Here is a 15,533-nt window from a genome sequence, read left to right as displayed (position 1 = left end):
CAGACAGGGAAAAAGTCAAATAAACAATTTGTACAATAAATTTAATACATTCTGTGCAGTGTCTTCACTCTGCTGTCATCATTTGTATAAACTCTTCCTTAATGATTACTTAATCATCACCATCAATATCTGCTTCTTTAAGCATTTTATTAACTTCATGTTAGCTTCCCTCAAAGATATGTCAGCACATGGCAAAGTTCAGCAGCATTAATATAAACATTTCCATCCTTATCAAAAACACAGAATGGTTCTCTAATTTCTTTCTCTCTGTCTTTATCCTTCATTTTTCTTGCCATCATTGTCAAATTCACTTCTGGGAAGTGAATTGTGTTATTGCCATCAACATCTACTTCATTGAATATGTCCTGTAATTCCGCTTCTGTTAGATACTACTAAGTGACCTCATCATTGTCCTCAATTCTTGTTCTTATTGCGCCATCTCCAGTCTTACCAAAAGTGAATAGGCTTACTTGAATTCTGCAGTCTAGTTTTCTGTTGATCTAGGGTTTTTTTTAATTTATCAACCATTTTTGCTTATGCTAGGCTTGGCAGTGCTTACTGCAGTTGAATCAAGACCGGTGCCCCTTTGTTTAGCACAGAAGGCAAGAGTGGCACATTGTCTACCTCTTTCGTTTTTAAAACTGGACAGCTATTCGTTTCAGTTCACATTGAGTGAAATTGTCTGGGGCGGAAGATGAGCTGGAACAAGAACTGATAGCGAGTGAGAGGGCAGCTCCGTTGGCCTTGGAGGAAACTGGGGAAGGGCAGATTCAGTCCAGGCAAGGCTGTTCGGAATTAGCAAGGTCTGCAGGCAGGGAGGAACAGAGGCAGGATGAACAGGAGAGACAGAGCTCAGATGAGGAGGAAGAACCACCCCCTCCTGATGAAAGGGCTCGGAGAGTGCAGAGAAGGCGTGATCAGCGTAGATGGAACAGGCCACTTGCGAGGAGAGTGCCCCACCCAGCTTCACCAGGCACACCTGGGGAATGAGACTTAAAGAGACACCGTGGGGAAGGGCATTTGTTGGGAACAAACACTGAGTTCCTGAAGTGTTGTGCCAAGAGTCTTTGCATTCCTTGTTGGTGTTCTGGACTAATTATCTGGATCTTTTACCTTTTTTTGCTCTTGTTTTGCCAAATACATTTGGGATTTATTGCTGTGCAGTCTTGGTGCAGACAGTGCTGGGCTGGACTAATTGCAGCCAGAGGCTACTTGAGGTTTGTGTGGGGGTTTGTTATCCCTCTGCTCTGGGACTTGCCAGAAATGTGGGAAGATTTAGAGCAATAAAGGGGTGGTTTGAAAGGCCAGTTGTTTGTGTTATCTCTGTGCCATGCCCTGGATCCTCACAGAAGTTGTAAAACTGTATTTTTATTTACTTATTTTTATATTAGAATTGAGATAGAGCCTTACAATGATGTTCTGTTTTAGCTTACTTTGGCTGATCTCTCAAAAGCGCTAAAGAGAGTTGGACATGATTAGGATGTTAAATCTCACAACAAAATAATAAATCAAATGCATTCTTATATATTATTGTTCATAAAAACTCATGTCTATTTTTGTAAAATTAAATGGTAACAATGGCTTTGTTAAAAACCCCAATTGATGTTATTTATATAATTTTATGTAATCATTGAAATTACATTCTCTCACCACTTGAGTTGTGGACAATGGAACGTTTCTAAAAGTGATTTCATAAGGATTGCATTCTGTTTCTAGTTTTGCCATTGTTGCTTGCCCCTTAGATGATAAACATAACAATGAGTTGTCAAAGGACACTTCCAGGTTGTTTGCTCATCTCTTTATCTGTGTGCACAAAGATACTGCAATAAGATGTTCTTATGACACTGCCTGTCTCATCTGCAGCCCATGTTGGAGGCAGCTCACTTTTATCTTTAGAGATTCCAATGTAAATATAATATTTTCCTTCTTTGCTTTACCCCAGGGCAAGCCATTGATTATAATTTACCATTTCATCAATGATGCAAATAATAATATATTCATAGTCTGGGATCTACCCAGCTCCTATTGGCCACTGTTGGCTGCTGCAGCATGTCTTCTGTCCTTTGATCACTGCCTTCAGTGGCATTTCAGGTTGGGCTGCTGGAGAGACTGGACACCTGGCTTATGTACAATGCCTTGCCTGATTGGTGTTTTCTAAGTGTTTGTTGGTTATTACATATATTCCACACAACCTGGGAATACCATTCTTTAAAAGGGGTGATGGTGTCTTGGATATATGTGTGTACACATTAGCAAAGTGGAATTTGACTTTGAGGTGCAGTATCTAATTTAGTGAACAAATAATTCTGTTCCCAGTCAACCTCACTCCCTCAATTGCTTATTCTCGTATACTAGGCAGGAAAATATTTAAATCTCTAAATTTTTTTGCCTCCACATTAAAATCCACTAGTGAACTCCTTCACTCTCCAACACTTTAAACTCCAGAGAATAAGCAAAAAGAGTAAATATATGCTTAAATGCAGAGGAGACCCACTCGACTCTTCACCCACACCTCATGTACTGTTCATATGATTTGTCAATATATCAGTGTTTGGTTTTTCAAAAGGGGCTGCAGCTTTTTTGAGGTTGAAATTTACCAGGTAATCTTTTCCCACACCATCCAATGTTTCTTCTCAGTTGCTTCTCAGGCTACTTATAATCTGTTCTAAGATATATGGCCTAACTTTAAACATGTGAAAAACATGTGCCCAAATGAAAGCATGGTTTGACAGATAAATTAAAGCTACTAATCATCTGTCAAAATCTGCCTCCCCCTCCAGCCTGTCCCCCATTAAAGGTAATGCTTTTCCCACTGACAGGTGGAAGGAGAAATGGAGCAAAGCAATTATGGCCATGATTTTCCTCAGCCATTTCTTTACATTCAGACTATATCCTAGCCTCCTGAGGCAGAACAGGGATCAGCAGTATGTTGCACAATGTTTTTGGTGATTGACATTTTGTAACTCTTTATATTGTTTATTTTTCTGACAACAGTTTTGTGATTCTAAACTTCGGCGTGGTATTGTTTTATTTTGCATACAATTTGTAAAGAATTGGGAAAACTGAAATATAATAGAAATATGTAACTGAAATTTCTACATTAAATTGAAAGTGGTGAGAATGAATTTCCAAATAATGTACAGGGGTTACATCTGAATAAAATATGGAAAGGATTGGAATGCTTAGATTCAAATGCTAAAAGGAACAAGTTAACCCGAAATAATGTTGACCCAGCGGTAGCATAAGGCACGTGGGAGGAAAATTGCAATAACTAAGAATTCCCTACAGCTGGGGGCTCTGTTCTCAGGCAATGTGGAAGTTGTGAGGTCAGGAAGAACTCAATACAAAACTAAAGCTGGTGCATAGGGACAAATGAGCACCTTCCGCGATTCAACAAGAGCAGAGCGTATTTGTAATTTGAATAAAGTTTTCCTGAAGTTCACTTAACTGGCTTGCCTTTGCGTCTCTTACGGCTTTGAGTAGAGTCGCAAAACAGGCAGAAAAAGTCGCTTTGTAGCTGGATGGATTTACTTCGGTCCGCGGGGCCATCCCATATTCCGCCCACTCGCCCTCACGCGCATAGCGGACGTCTCGATTTCGTCCAGCAAACGGAGCCGGGAGGCGCGGGGGTGACGGAGCGGCGGCGGCGAGGCGGGGGGTGGTAGTGGTGGAGAGAAGTGGTTATGCGCACCGGCCGCGTCAGGAAAAAAGGGAGAGGGACAGAGGCATCCAGTCGGCGCCTGCGCAAAAAGGAATGCGAGCAGGGAGGGGGCAGCCAAGGAGCAAACAAGCAAGGGAGGGTTTATCGGGCGGCCGATTTTGATTAAAATATTCAAAATGGCGGACGGAGGAGCAGCGAGTCAAGATGAGAGTTCGGCGGCGGCGGTGGCGGCAGGTAATCATTACTGCATTTTACATATTCATATTCATACTCGTACACGCGCCCCCCCGCCGCCCGCCTTCCTCGCTTAGCATAATTTATTAGTACTCAGAATTATTATAATTAACGGCACAGGAGGGAGCTGGGGGGGGGGGTAGCCGCCGTGCAGACACAAGAGACACAAGGCACGCATAGACATACACACGCGCGCGCGGGCGCGGGGGGCAACGGACAGGATCCCCCACCCTCGCTCCTGGAGCCCAACTCGGAGAGCTAGGCCGACCGTTGCCGCCGCTACCCAAAGCTGCTTTGCATATTCATCTACTGTATAATAGTAGGCTCAGACAAGGGGGGCGGCGCAGCAACGGCCGGAGGAGGGGGACGTGTAGAGAAGAGCCAACAGGAGGGCGCTCAACCTTGCCGCATCCAGTCTTTGGGGGGACCCAAATGCATCTGCGTCCGCGTCCCCTCAGAGGTCGCGCTGGCTTGGGGGAAAGGCAGAGAAAAGTGCTTTTAAAAAAAGGGGAAAGGGAAAAACGTCTCTCCTGCAAGCCGCTTGTCCTTCTCCCGCAGGCAGCCTAATTTCCCCAGAGGCCAAGGCCTACGCGCCGAGGGGAGTTTGGGGTTGCCCTCGGGGTGGGCATCTTTGGCCTAAGACAAACCTCGAAAGGCGCGCGCCGGCTGCTCGACAGGGATTTGCTCTCCATCAAGTAAAGTGTATATGGGGGTGCATCTAACCTCCTTTCTTGGGAGGAGGTAGGGCTCCGCTTAGGAAATGCAGTGGGTCGGTTTTGTCCGCTTGCCCGACAGGACTTGGCTTGGCCTGCCAAATCTTCCCTCTGAGAGATGGAGGGAGAGCGTGGAGGGGGGGGGTGTTTCTTGGTTTGTGGGCAGCGGGTGGGGGGAGACTTAGAGAGGGAGCGGTCAACAATGCTTCCCCACTTCCCATGTGTTGCTTGGCAAGGTCAGGGGTTCTGGGGTGACAGGTTGAATGCGCCTCTTTTTTTAAATTCTTTCCTCTTCAACCCCCCCCTCCCTCTGTCGTTCTCATTTGAATAATGTCTAATTCGGGGAGGTTTATATTATTGAAATGGCCGCCCGACTTTCCCCGCCTCTCATGTTTAGTAATTCAGGCCTTTAATAACAGCCACTCAGAGCCCAATGCCGTGTTTATATTTTACATTCGCCCCATGTGCTTTTGTGGTTCAATATGATTCTTCTTTCTCGCTCTCTTGCCTTTTTACGTTTTCTTGGCAAACGAATAGGGCCCTGAGATCAATCCCAGGCTGTGGGGAAGGGAGGGAAGAAAGCTAGGCCCGGACTCCTTTGGCAGGCGTTTAGGCCTTGCTCTCTGCTGCTTGATTTATTTACTAATAACTAAAATGTCCCCCTCCCGGCCTCGATAGTGAAAATAAAATCCTCCTGGGGTATGGGCAACATCAGATCTGCTCTCAGCTTTGCCACTTTTTTTTTTATCTGCCTCAGATAAGGGGCTTGTTTTTAATTTACTGACCACAACAGGACTTTGTAAAGCTGCTCCTTCCAATTCAGTATGTGTGAGGTCTTTCTTTGTCCTTATTAGCCATGTTTTTAAATGGTGAAAAGAACAGTTTGTCATTCACATTTTTGGAGTGTGAAATCTGCAATAAGCTTAACAACTCTGCTCAACAGATTAAATACAAAATTATTAAGTACAGAGATAGAATTGGTAATAGTTTTATTCTGAATTACAAATAATGTGCAATAGTTAAGATAATGTAAATCAAAATATTCATCTTGAAAAAGATAATTGGTACTGTCATTTAATTGCTAATGTTGTCTTTTTTTTTGAAACTTTTAGATAACAAGTTAAAAAAACATTATCAAGAGAAATGGGCGGTAAATGCAAAGAAAGGAATCTTAAGTTTGTTATGGTTTGATATAGATAAAATTGGAAACATTCTTGTTCTTTTTAGAACAAATACTAACAAAATAGTTTGTAAAACGCAATACCCAGTAAAACAGGATTCTAATTGTTAAGAGAGCTTTATAAATGTAATATTACTACACTTGATTGATCAATGTAGTGAGTGTTTTCTTCAATCTATGCAGAAAAGTATCTGACAGGATATTTTACAGAATCTGTTTGATTCTTATGAAATAATCATTGAGGCATGATGCTACATTTGTACATTTTTAAAAAAATATCATGAGATCAGTGTAATTGACCTTATGTTCCTTCTTGATCTTTGAAATATTAAGTGGAAGCATCATAAGTTGTAATCAAAATTCAACTACCCCTATTTATAGCAGCAATGTGCAGCTGATTGGGCACAAATATAATATGATTTCATTAGAACTATTGTAAGTTTAAAGCATACGCTCCACCACTTTTTTAAATGTTGTCAAATTGGTGTCATCGGTGACCAGAGGAGGAGGTGCAGTTGGTTTGATTTATTATTATACTATATAAGCAGGTATAATGGAAAAGTCTTCTTATAGGAAAATGATTTGTCTGAGAATAATTTCCTTTATAGATTCAGTTTTATCACTGTTGTGATTGTAAATATATTAGCTCTTAGAGATAAAAACATCTCATATTTTAAAAACCAAACATTATTGTAATTGATAATCATTTTAAATAATAGATTGTTAGATGCTTATTTGAATTTATTAGGAAAGAAATGGTTTATAAATCCAAGCACTTTAGTTTTGCCTTTGTCAGAACAAATTGGTGCCTGGATCTCAATTAAAACATTGCAATGTCCTATAGTCACTTCTTTGCCAGCTTCAGATAAACAAAGTCAGTGGGGAAGCTGGTTCCAATCCCAATTGCCATGGTTAATAGAGGACAAGCAAAAAGTGATTATGCCAAAATTAACATAGAATTATGTCATCATAGAGACACCTCTCTTAAATACTTGTATTCTTGTATTTAATGTAAATACATAAGGGAGTGATGTCATGTATGTTTTATTGTGATCCTCAGCTATTCCAGTGCTAAGCATACTAATTACAATTTATTTTGTATTTCTGTTAGAAACCTCATTAGAAATGTATGTTCTGAATTCTGTCCAGTATTTAATAGATATCTTTGGCACTGTTCTTGAGATCTGAAGGATTGGGAACTACAACTGCATATGATCAGCAAGAATGGGCTCTGTTTAGATTTCTTAGAGGACTACTGAGTGGGCTTTCTCAATTGCTGTCTCCTTTAGACTGCATTTTCCCAAGTTCTGTATGGATCTACATATATTGGAATTTATGAAGAATATAAAAAAGTGATTATTTCAACAAGACATGGAGTGGATATGTTAGAAGATTATGGTATTTTCTTTTGTAGTAAGTTATTTGTTTAATAGAGATTTTATTGATTTTTGATGTGTGAACAGATGTATGATTTTGTTGTTTCTTGTTAATCTTACTTATGAATGTAATGTATGTAGATTACAGGTAGTTCTCAATTTATGGCATTTGTTCAGCAACTTTTGACATTAAAATAGCACTGAATGAAGGGACTAAGTTACAACTGTTGCAGTGCCCCCACAATCATATGATCAAAATCCAGGTGCTTGGAAGCCTGCTACGTTTATAAGCATAAGTATGCTGAAACTCCCTCCACCCACCTATCTTCTCATCTATTGCCTTTTGGCGTCCTGCTGCCCAGCTCACCTTTGCTTCTATCTTTTTGCTTTTGCTGAGGAGGCTGGTTTAATGAAATGCATAAATGATCTTGAGAAAGGGGAAAAGAGATGTTTCCTAGGAAGCCCCTCTTCTCCACTGTTCTTAAGGTCATTCAGACATTCCATTACAGCTGGCTCAGTCTACCTGAAGGTCCTTATGGGGCTGGGAGAGAAAAAAAGGCACAAAGTAGCTTAAAGAATCTGTAGGGTACCAGTCCCCTGTTTGTGCTGTGTTCCTGGCCCATTTGGAGCTGGCTTCACATGGCGAAAAATGGAAAACCCCTTTAAGCTGCTTTGTCTGGGTTTCTCTATCTTTTGCTCTTTTTCTCTTTCACAATGCATAGTCAGCCCCAAACAGGAGCACAGTGCATTCACAGTTTTTGCCATGTGAAGCCAGGCCTATGTGCCCAAGTAGTCATACTGGGCATATCTCATCGGCAGCAGAAGCAAAAAGGCAGAAAAGGTAAGCTGGGACAACAGGACGGTGGGGGTCCTGGATGGGGAGGGTGCAGGGTGGATAAAAATCAATGATTTTTTTAAAAAAATCAAAAAAATCAGATTTTTTTGATTTAAATCAGATTTTTTTAAATAAAATGCTTTTTGAGGAAAATACCATCCAAAGGTTATTCCATCATGAAATAAAGATTAGTTTTTTAATTATGTAGAATAAGGCTGTATATGTTTAATTTTTTTGGTAAATAAATTCCATTAATCTGTAAGGTCCCAAAATACACTTGAGTCACCAGAATGCCAAAGAGAGAGAGACTCAAGACGAAGCTTGCAAAAAAATAGCTTTTATTTATGGCCAAAAACAAAATACTGGGTGGAACTATATCCAGAACATACAGATACAATGCATGCGAGGAAATAGCCACACCTTGGGGAAGGTATGGCGTCCTTTTATACCCTCAGAGACATCAGCTTAGTACCCAATTCTGGCCTCCTAATTTAGGTTTGTGTATTCCTTGTTGCCCTGCAAGGGGGAATAGAAACTTCCCAATTAGTTTTATCTTGAGCATTTCTTTGTTTATTCAATTGGCCACTTAGCCCCCTGGCTCTGGAAGACTAGTTTATCCAGATCAAACATAAATTAAGGCTGAGGTGTAAATTATCCCTTTGTTGATAGGTACCATGCTCTTAGATAGCACAGAAAGAAGATTGATATGAGTTCAGGTCAAATGGCAGGGACATACGTTTGACAAATACCAGATACATTACAAAGGCGTAATAACAGAATATGTTTGTTACAGGAGATGCAAATATAAAGGCATAATATATGTGATACAAATACAAAGGCATATATGTATTACAGGAACCTAATGGTTACAGAATCTAGTATACCAGTATATCATATTCTAGTATTATTTATTATATCCTTATTATTGTTTCCCTTCAATCCATTCACAATGTCATGCTCTTCCAGAGGTTTTTGTAAGATTATTGGGCAGTTTCTCTGCCTACAAGATATTATCACAGATACTTGGTTTACTTTTGCAGTTCTCAAAACTGAATTTGACTCAGCAGAGATCACATGCCTCTTCTTCACAGCAAAAATGTTATAACATGAACAGAGTTGAGAAAAAGACCTTAATCCTATTGTTCTACAAACCTATGAATACAGAATCAACCCCTTCAGTGCTAAGTTTCAAGAAGTTCAGTGAATAGAATAGAAACAATATTTTTCTGATTGTTTGGAGTGGAATAGATCTGCACAAGAAGAAAGTGAAATTAAGTGTGAGGAGGAAGGGGCAAGCAGACAAGCAGTACAAAATGAAAGTGAAACTTTCTGAGCACAATACCGCACAACCACAGACAGACAAGTCTTTGGATCTTTTTGTGTGTATCACCTGAGGTTTATCACATTCTTTCCTTGGAGGAAAAAACCTATAATGGCAGCAGGCCGTAAAAGAGACCCAGTTTGGCAATATTTTAATGAAGTTCCTTTACCTATTGGTAAGGCAGGCATGCGTGCAAACTGCAAACACTGCAACAAAGAAATGCAAGGCCTGGTGGCCCGAATGAGGCAACATCATGAGAAGTGCTGTGATGAAGATGACCAAAGAAACACATTTGAACAGGCAGGATCTTCAGGTTGGTAAACATTTTTATTGAATTGTATTTCTAAAGACTGCCTTGAACTGTCATGTTTGAGCAAAATTATATTTCTTATTATTACTGCATGTTACTGTCATTTGGTACAGTTATGAAGAAAAGCAAATATTCCTTTTGGGGCAGTGCTGTGTACAATAAGCAGAAATTGTATAAACAATAAAATAACAGCATTGACTTTTTTGTTTAGGGGAATTCATGGATTCTGGAAACTATCCACCTTCAAGATCACCATCCTTCTGTTCTACAGTTTCAGAGTTATCCATCCAGGATAGTGCTTCATTAGTATCATCATCATCAGACACCCACAGCCACATATCACTATCACCTAAAAGAAAGACAAAACTCTTCCCTCCTGGAACCACCATAGATAAGTTTGTAATAAAAACTAGCAGATTAGAAAAAGAGTTAATTGATGAAAAAAATGCCCAGTTTGTTTATGCAACGAGCTCTTCTTTCCGTCTGACTGAGAACCCACATTTCATTAATATGGTTCAGTCACTGAGACCAGGATACAGTCCACCCAGCAGAGCAGATATTGCAGGGAAACTGATGGATAAAGTGATGACAGACAAATGTAGCAATGTGCAACAGCTCTGGAGGGTAGAATTGTTAACCTAAGTATTGATGGATGGAGTAATGTCCACAATGATCCTATTGTATGTGCTTGTATAACAACAGAAGAAGGCAAAGTCTTCCTTGCACAAACAATTGATACGCCAGGAAATGCACACACAGCAGAATACTTAAAAGAAGTGGCAGTAAAAGCTATAATAACGTGAACAAAAATTCAAATGTCTAACGCAGTTTGGTCACAGACAATGCTGCAAATGTATCCAAGATGAGAAGAAATTTAGAAGAGCAGGAAGGGAATACAAAGTTAATAACATATGGTTGCAGTGCTCATTTGCTGTACCTCTTAGCCAAAGACTTAAAGTGTTCCAGAAATAAAGACTAATGTTGTTGAAATTGCTAAATACTTCCGTAACAATCATTTTGCTGCAGCAGCTCTGAGAAGGATGGGTGGAACCAAGCTAACGCTCCCACAAGATGTTAGATGGAACTCTGTGGTGGACTGTTTTGAGCAGTATATCAAGAACTGGGCTATTCTGATGACAGTTTGTGAAGAAAATCGAGATAAAATAGATGGCACTGTCATGGCCAAAATCCTCAACGTTGGGCTTAAGAGAAATGTTGAACATATGCTGAGCATCCTGAAACCCATCTCTGAAGCTTTAAACAAAATACAGAAAAATAGCTGTTTTATTGCTGATGCGGTTGAAATTTGGAAGGAACTGAGTGAACCCTTAAAAACAGAACTACACATGGACAGAATTAAATTACAAGCATTAAAAAAACGAATGGACAAGTACTGTCTTCAGCTCATTTTTTGGCAAATATTGTCAATATCCAGTATCGGGGTCAAAACTTAACTGCTGAGGAGTTAGCTATGACATGGGTATCCAGCAATCATCCATCTGTAATGCCAACTATAATAAACTTCAAAGCTAAGGGGGAACCATTCAAGAAATATATGTTTGCTGAAGATATTTTAAAGAAAGTCACACCAGTGAACTGGTGTAAGTCACTTAAGCACTTGGATTTAGAGACTGTTCAAGTAATGATTTCACTTTTAACAGCAGTAGCTTCTTCTGCAGGCGTTGAAAGAATATTCTCTTCCTTTGGACTCATTCATTCTAAATTGAGAAATCGTTTGGGACCCGATAAAGCAGGAAAGCTTGTTTTTCTTTTCCAGATTATGAACAAAGAAGAAGATGAAGATGACGAGTGAGCTACAGAGGACAGTATTTAAGTTTTTCATGTGTAGGCTGGGCTGACAGTCTAAGTTTCTTAAAATATATATATATTGTTTAGCCAAATTAGTTAACAAACATGGATGTTTGTTTAAGCAAATAACATGCTGTAATGTTATTGTTTCAGTTGAATAAATCTATTTAAATTGTTATTATTAAGGTAATGATTATTTTTCTCCTTCCTAAGTACAACAGAAAAGTTGTCCAAATATGAATGATTAACCTATTAAACTGGGGATAAAAAAACTAATATGAAAAGTTGTTATTTTAAAAATCTTCATCTACTTGCATATTAAAGTTATACCAGCAAGAATTAGTCTTTATGTAGAAAACTATGATTTAAATCAAGCCTTACTGACTAGTGATTTAAATCGTGATTTAAATCAAATCCACCCTGGGAAGGTGACCAGAATTGGATTGAGGTGACTTCAGCTTTCCAGGTTCTGCACAGTTCTGAGACTGCTTGCCACTCTAAGATAAGGCAGCCAAAGGGCAACAATACGGAAGAGATAGACAAGTGTGGATAGTTGGTGGTAGCCCCTTAACTTACAAAGGTCAGGGCTGGGAGAGACCAAGCCCAGAATGACTTGGATTGTGGTGGATACTTCCTTTTTTAAAAAATTCTTTTTATTTTGTTATTGGTGGCTTTTAAAAGAGCCTTTGGGTCTGGCGAAGGAGATTTCATCTCAAGCTCATTTACTTGGAGCTGGTGTACTTAGTCACAGCCTTGGTGCCCTCGGAGACGGCATGTTTGGCCAGTTCTCCGGCAGGAGGAGGTACATGGCTGTCTGGATCTCACGGGAGGTGATGGTGGAGCGCTTGTAGTGAGCCAGGCAGGAAGCCTTGGCTGTGGTGCGCTCGAAGATGTCGTTAACAAAGGAGTTCATGATGCTCATGGCATTGGAGGAGATGCCGGTGTCAGGTGGACCTGCTTCAACACCTTGTAGACGTAGATAGAGTAGATTCCCTTGTGGCTCTTCTTGCGCTTCTTGTCCCCTTTCTTCTGCATCTTGGTGATGGCTTTCTTGGAGCCCTTCTTGGGCACAGGAGCGATTTAGCCTGTTTGGGCATCCTTCTCAAGACAGAATTTCAAGCGGGGAAAAAAATAATAGAGAGAAAAACCGGAAAGCAATCTGTGGATACTTCCTTAACAAACTGTAATTCTCAGTTAAATGGTAATCTCAGTCCCAATTGTGATTGTAGCATGGTTCTATATCAGAAATGTTTTACTGCATTTTGTATTACATTATAAACTTTTATGATAAGTTTATGTCATAAAATGTTTTATAAAATTTGCCAAAATCAATTCCACAGGAATCGAGGGTCCCAGATTTTGGACATATTCTGTAAATTAACTCGTTTAAGGTTCAAAAATTGTTGCCCGATGATTCATTGTTTCATCTGTTAAACATTGCATGAATGAGATTTTTAGTAGCATATAGATGTAATAGGCACTTTATATATGCCAAACTAGCATTTACGATTATTCAAGCGGATAAACCTTGTGTCTTGAGTAAAGAGGCAAATCTCACAATCTAGAAAACTTGATGACTCCAACTTTTATCAGTGCAAATTTGCATTCTTCAGATCTTAGTCATTTTCAAGAGAGCTAAAAATTAATACTTGTGATTGTGTGATTACAAAATTAAAACAATTCTCACTATTTTGGCAACCAAATCAGTACTATACGCACGTAGTGAGTCCCATGGGTTGGCTAAGGAAAGGAAAGTAAGTTCAGCACCTTAACCATTAACCATACTAATTCAGTATACTATCTATTGAAAATCAAGCAATTGTGATGTTCTAGTTGCCAGTATCTCTCTGAAATAGTCCACACTGCTGCATAAAGTATCTGTTCCTGCAGTAATTCAGTGCACAAAGAAGGAAAAGTTTTTTCTCTGGTATTCAGTGATTTAAGTTGATACAGGCAGTCCTTGATTTACAACAGTTCATTTAGTGATCGCTCAAAGGTACAATGGCACTGGAAAAAGTGAGTTAAGTCTGTTTTTCACAATTACGATCATCGGAGCCCGGGTCTGAGGAGGAGGAGGAGATGGAGCCGGGGCTGATGGAGGAGAAGGGCGCAGTCCCTATGGCCCATGAGGAACAACCTGGGCATGAGGACAAGGCAGTCCCCGGTCCCTCAAGCCCCAGAAGCTGGGGAGGAGATGGAAAGGGCAGGCAGCGGAACAGAGGAGAGGCAGTATTCCAGAGATGAGCAACTGCTTCCCTCACCCGATCTCTGAGTGCGGAGAATGGAGAGGTAGAGTCAGCGCAGGGTGACCTAATTACTCGGGAGGAGGGCACCCCAACTCTCCTCCCGAGGATCAGCTGCCTCCAAGAAGAGCTTTGCTCCAGAATCCTTGCTGGTCTGGACTGAGGTTTGATTTTTTGCTTTGACATTCATTGTGAACTTTGCCAAGTTTGAGTGCCTGTCTTGCCCCCGGAGCAATGCTGCTCCTATGGACTTTCTCTCCTGGGAAATTACACAAAGCGTGTGTGTTTGAGCCTTGCTCTTGGACTGTAAGGGTAGCTTCGGGACAGAGACCTTGGAGAATGGACCAGGAATTGCTAGATTGTGGGGGATGGTGGTTGAATAAAAGTTGTCAAGCTTCCACCTAGCATGTGTTGCTTGCGTGCCAACTCTGGGTCATAACATCCCTATGATCATGTGATCAAAATTTAGATGCTTGGCAACTGGTTCATACTTATGACTGTTGCTGTGTCCCAAGGTCATGTGATCAACTTTTGTGATCTTCAGACAAGCAAAATCAATGGGGAAGTGAGATTCATTTAACAGCCGGGTTACTAACTTATCAATTGCAGTAATTCAGTTAACAGTTATGGCAAGGAAGATCGTAAAATGGGGCAAAACTCACTTAACAAATGTCTCATTTAACAACAGAAATTTTGGGCTGAATTGTGGTCATAAAACGAAGACTTCCTGTATTTCACTTTTATTGCTAACATTTGTTAATTATGCTGATTTCTTTTCAGTTTTCAGAAGACTGTTCAGTGAGTTAACGGGTGACTGAAGTAATATAAAAAAGTGGATGGGCAGCTTGACTAGAAATCAAATATATGGTTAAGCTTGGAATGGAAATATAAAAGGTAGGGGTGAATGAGAAATGATGCTAGCTAAGCTAAAATATTCACAAAATATTATTGTATAATAGAACGATGACAATATATAGAAGTATCACAGGTGTATCTTTAGAAAGAACAACAGGTGGAAGGATAGACAGCATGACTAGAATAAAAAATAAAAATGATGGTGTACGTTGATGGAATGACATTTGAAATACACTGATATTCTGATCGAAGTGTTGAGGATGAAATGACAGTGTAAGGAATAGAATGCCAGTCTGCCACATAAGACTGACAGTGTCTCCTATGACATAGCATAAAATAATCCCATGGATATTTCAGGACTCCAGTGACAATTGGTTCCTTGCTCTTTCATCAATCTCCCTTTAACTCACTGTGAGGATAGTTGCTGTCTTCTGCAAGCTTCTTTTTTTAATGACAGTTTTTAACATTCGTTTTCCATGTCTTCCCTTGTTTAATTTAAATACTTTTTCATGTCTGCTGTTCTCCTATATTCTCTTTTCTGCAGCATACTCCAGTTTATGCTGATTCTTATGGCTCTGACTTAAGTGTTCCCATCTTTGTTGGATGATTCACTTTATACCCCCTAAAAATGTCATCTACATTTTTATTCAGAAATAATTCAGTTTACTTCTCATTATTCTCGAGTTATTTAATATGTTTTGTATGGAAAAAAAAAATATTCCTATGTAGACAAATGAAGGCTGAAAAAAAATTAGAGTGTACTGGTGTATTTATTAGAGATTCACAGGTAATGTGCATAGGTTAAATCTTCACTATGGTTATTAACGTGCATAATAAAATAATAATTAGATCAAGTATCACAGTGGTATGTATATAATTATTTTTTATTTTAATGCCATATATGTTATTTGTAGAAAGTAATGTATAATTTGAAAATAATTCTATTTTGCTCAATAATTATTTCCATATTTTAATATATAAAAATAAAGACACTAT

General features: G+C 39.6%; 2 protein-coding genes and 1 pseudogene across 13 annotated transcripts in view; 2 read left to right on the top strand and 1 right to left on the bottom strand.

The window, feature by feature from the left end:
- Positions 1–3,489: 3,489 nt before the first annotated feature.
- The window catches only part of POU2F1 (POU class 2 homeobox 1), a 121,774-nt gene continuing 109,730 nt past the window's right edge, over positions 3,490–15,533 (top strand). For 3 of the 12 annotated variants that reach the window (XM_087894980.1, XM_087894979.1, XM_087894977.1), the window contains exon 1: positions 3,648–3,895. In XM_087894980.1, coding sequence (XP_087751106.1) covers positions 3,838–3,895 — 58 coding nt within the window. In that variant the 5' untranslated portion in view covers positions 3,648–3,837. Of the gene's footprint in view, positions 3,896–15,533 lie in introns of all 12 variants that reach the window. The other 9 variants (XM_034414009.3, XM_034414001.3, XM_087894981.1 and 6 more) reach the window with 7 other exon arrangements.
- Positions 3,886–15,521, top strand: LOC148113335 (uncharacterized). Its single transcript, XM_087894982.1, has 2 exons — positions 3,886–9,633; positions 9,842–15,521. The coding sequence occupies exons 1-2, from the start codon at positions 9,432–9,434 to the stop codon at positions 10,270–10,272; spliced, it is 633 nt and encodes a 210-aa protein (XP_087751108.1). The 5' UTR covers positions 3,886–9,431; the 3' UTR covers positions 10,273–15,521.
- On the bottom strand, positions 12,162–12,536 carry LOC117663694 (histone H2B 7-like; annotated as a pseudogene).

This window comes from Pantherophis guttatus, chromosome 5 (genome assembly GCF_059756535.1).
Source record: "Pantherophis guttatus breed Tessera chromosome 5, ASM5975653v1, whole genome shotgun sequence".
Classification (NCBI taxonomy): domain Eukaryota; kingdom Metazoa; phylum Chordata; class Lepidosauria; order Squamata; family Colubridae; genus Pantherophis; species Pantherophis guttatus.
The sequence above is the reverse complement of the archived record's forward strand: the minus strand, read 5'-3'. Positions and strand labels throughout refer to the sequence as shown.

Coding starts and splice junctions, on each gene's coding strand:
- LOC148113335 (XM_087894982.1), top strand. CDS start 9,432: ATGGCAGCAGGCCGTAAAAGAGACCCAGTTTGGCAATATTTTAATGAA. Junction 9,634..9,841: donor TGAACAGGCAGGATCTTCAG/GTTGGTAAACAT, acceptor TTTTTTGTTTAG/GGGAATTCATGGATTCTGGA.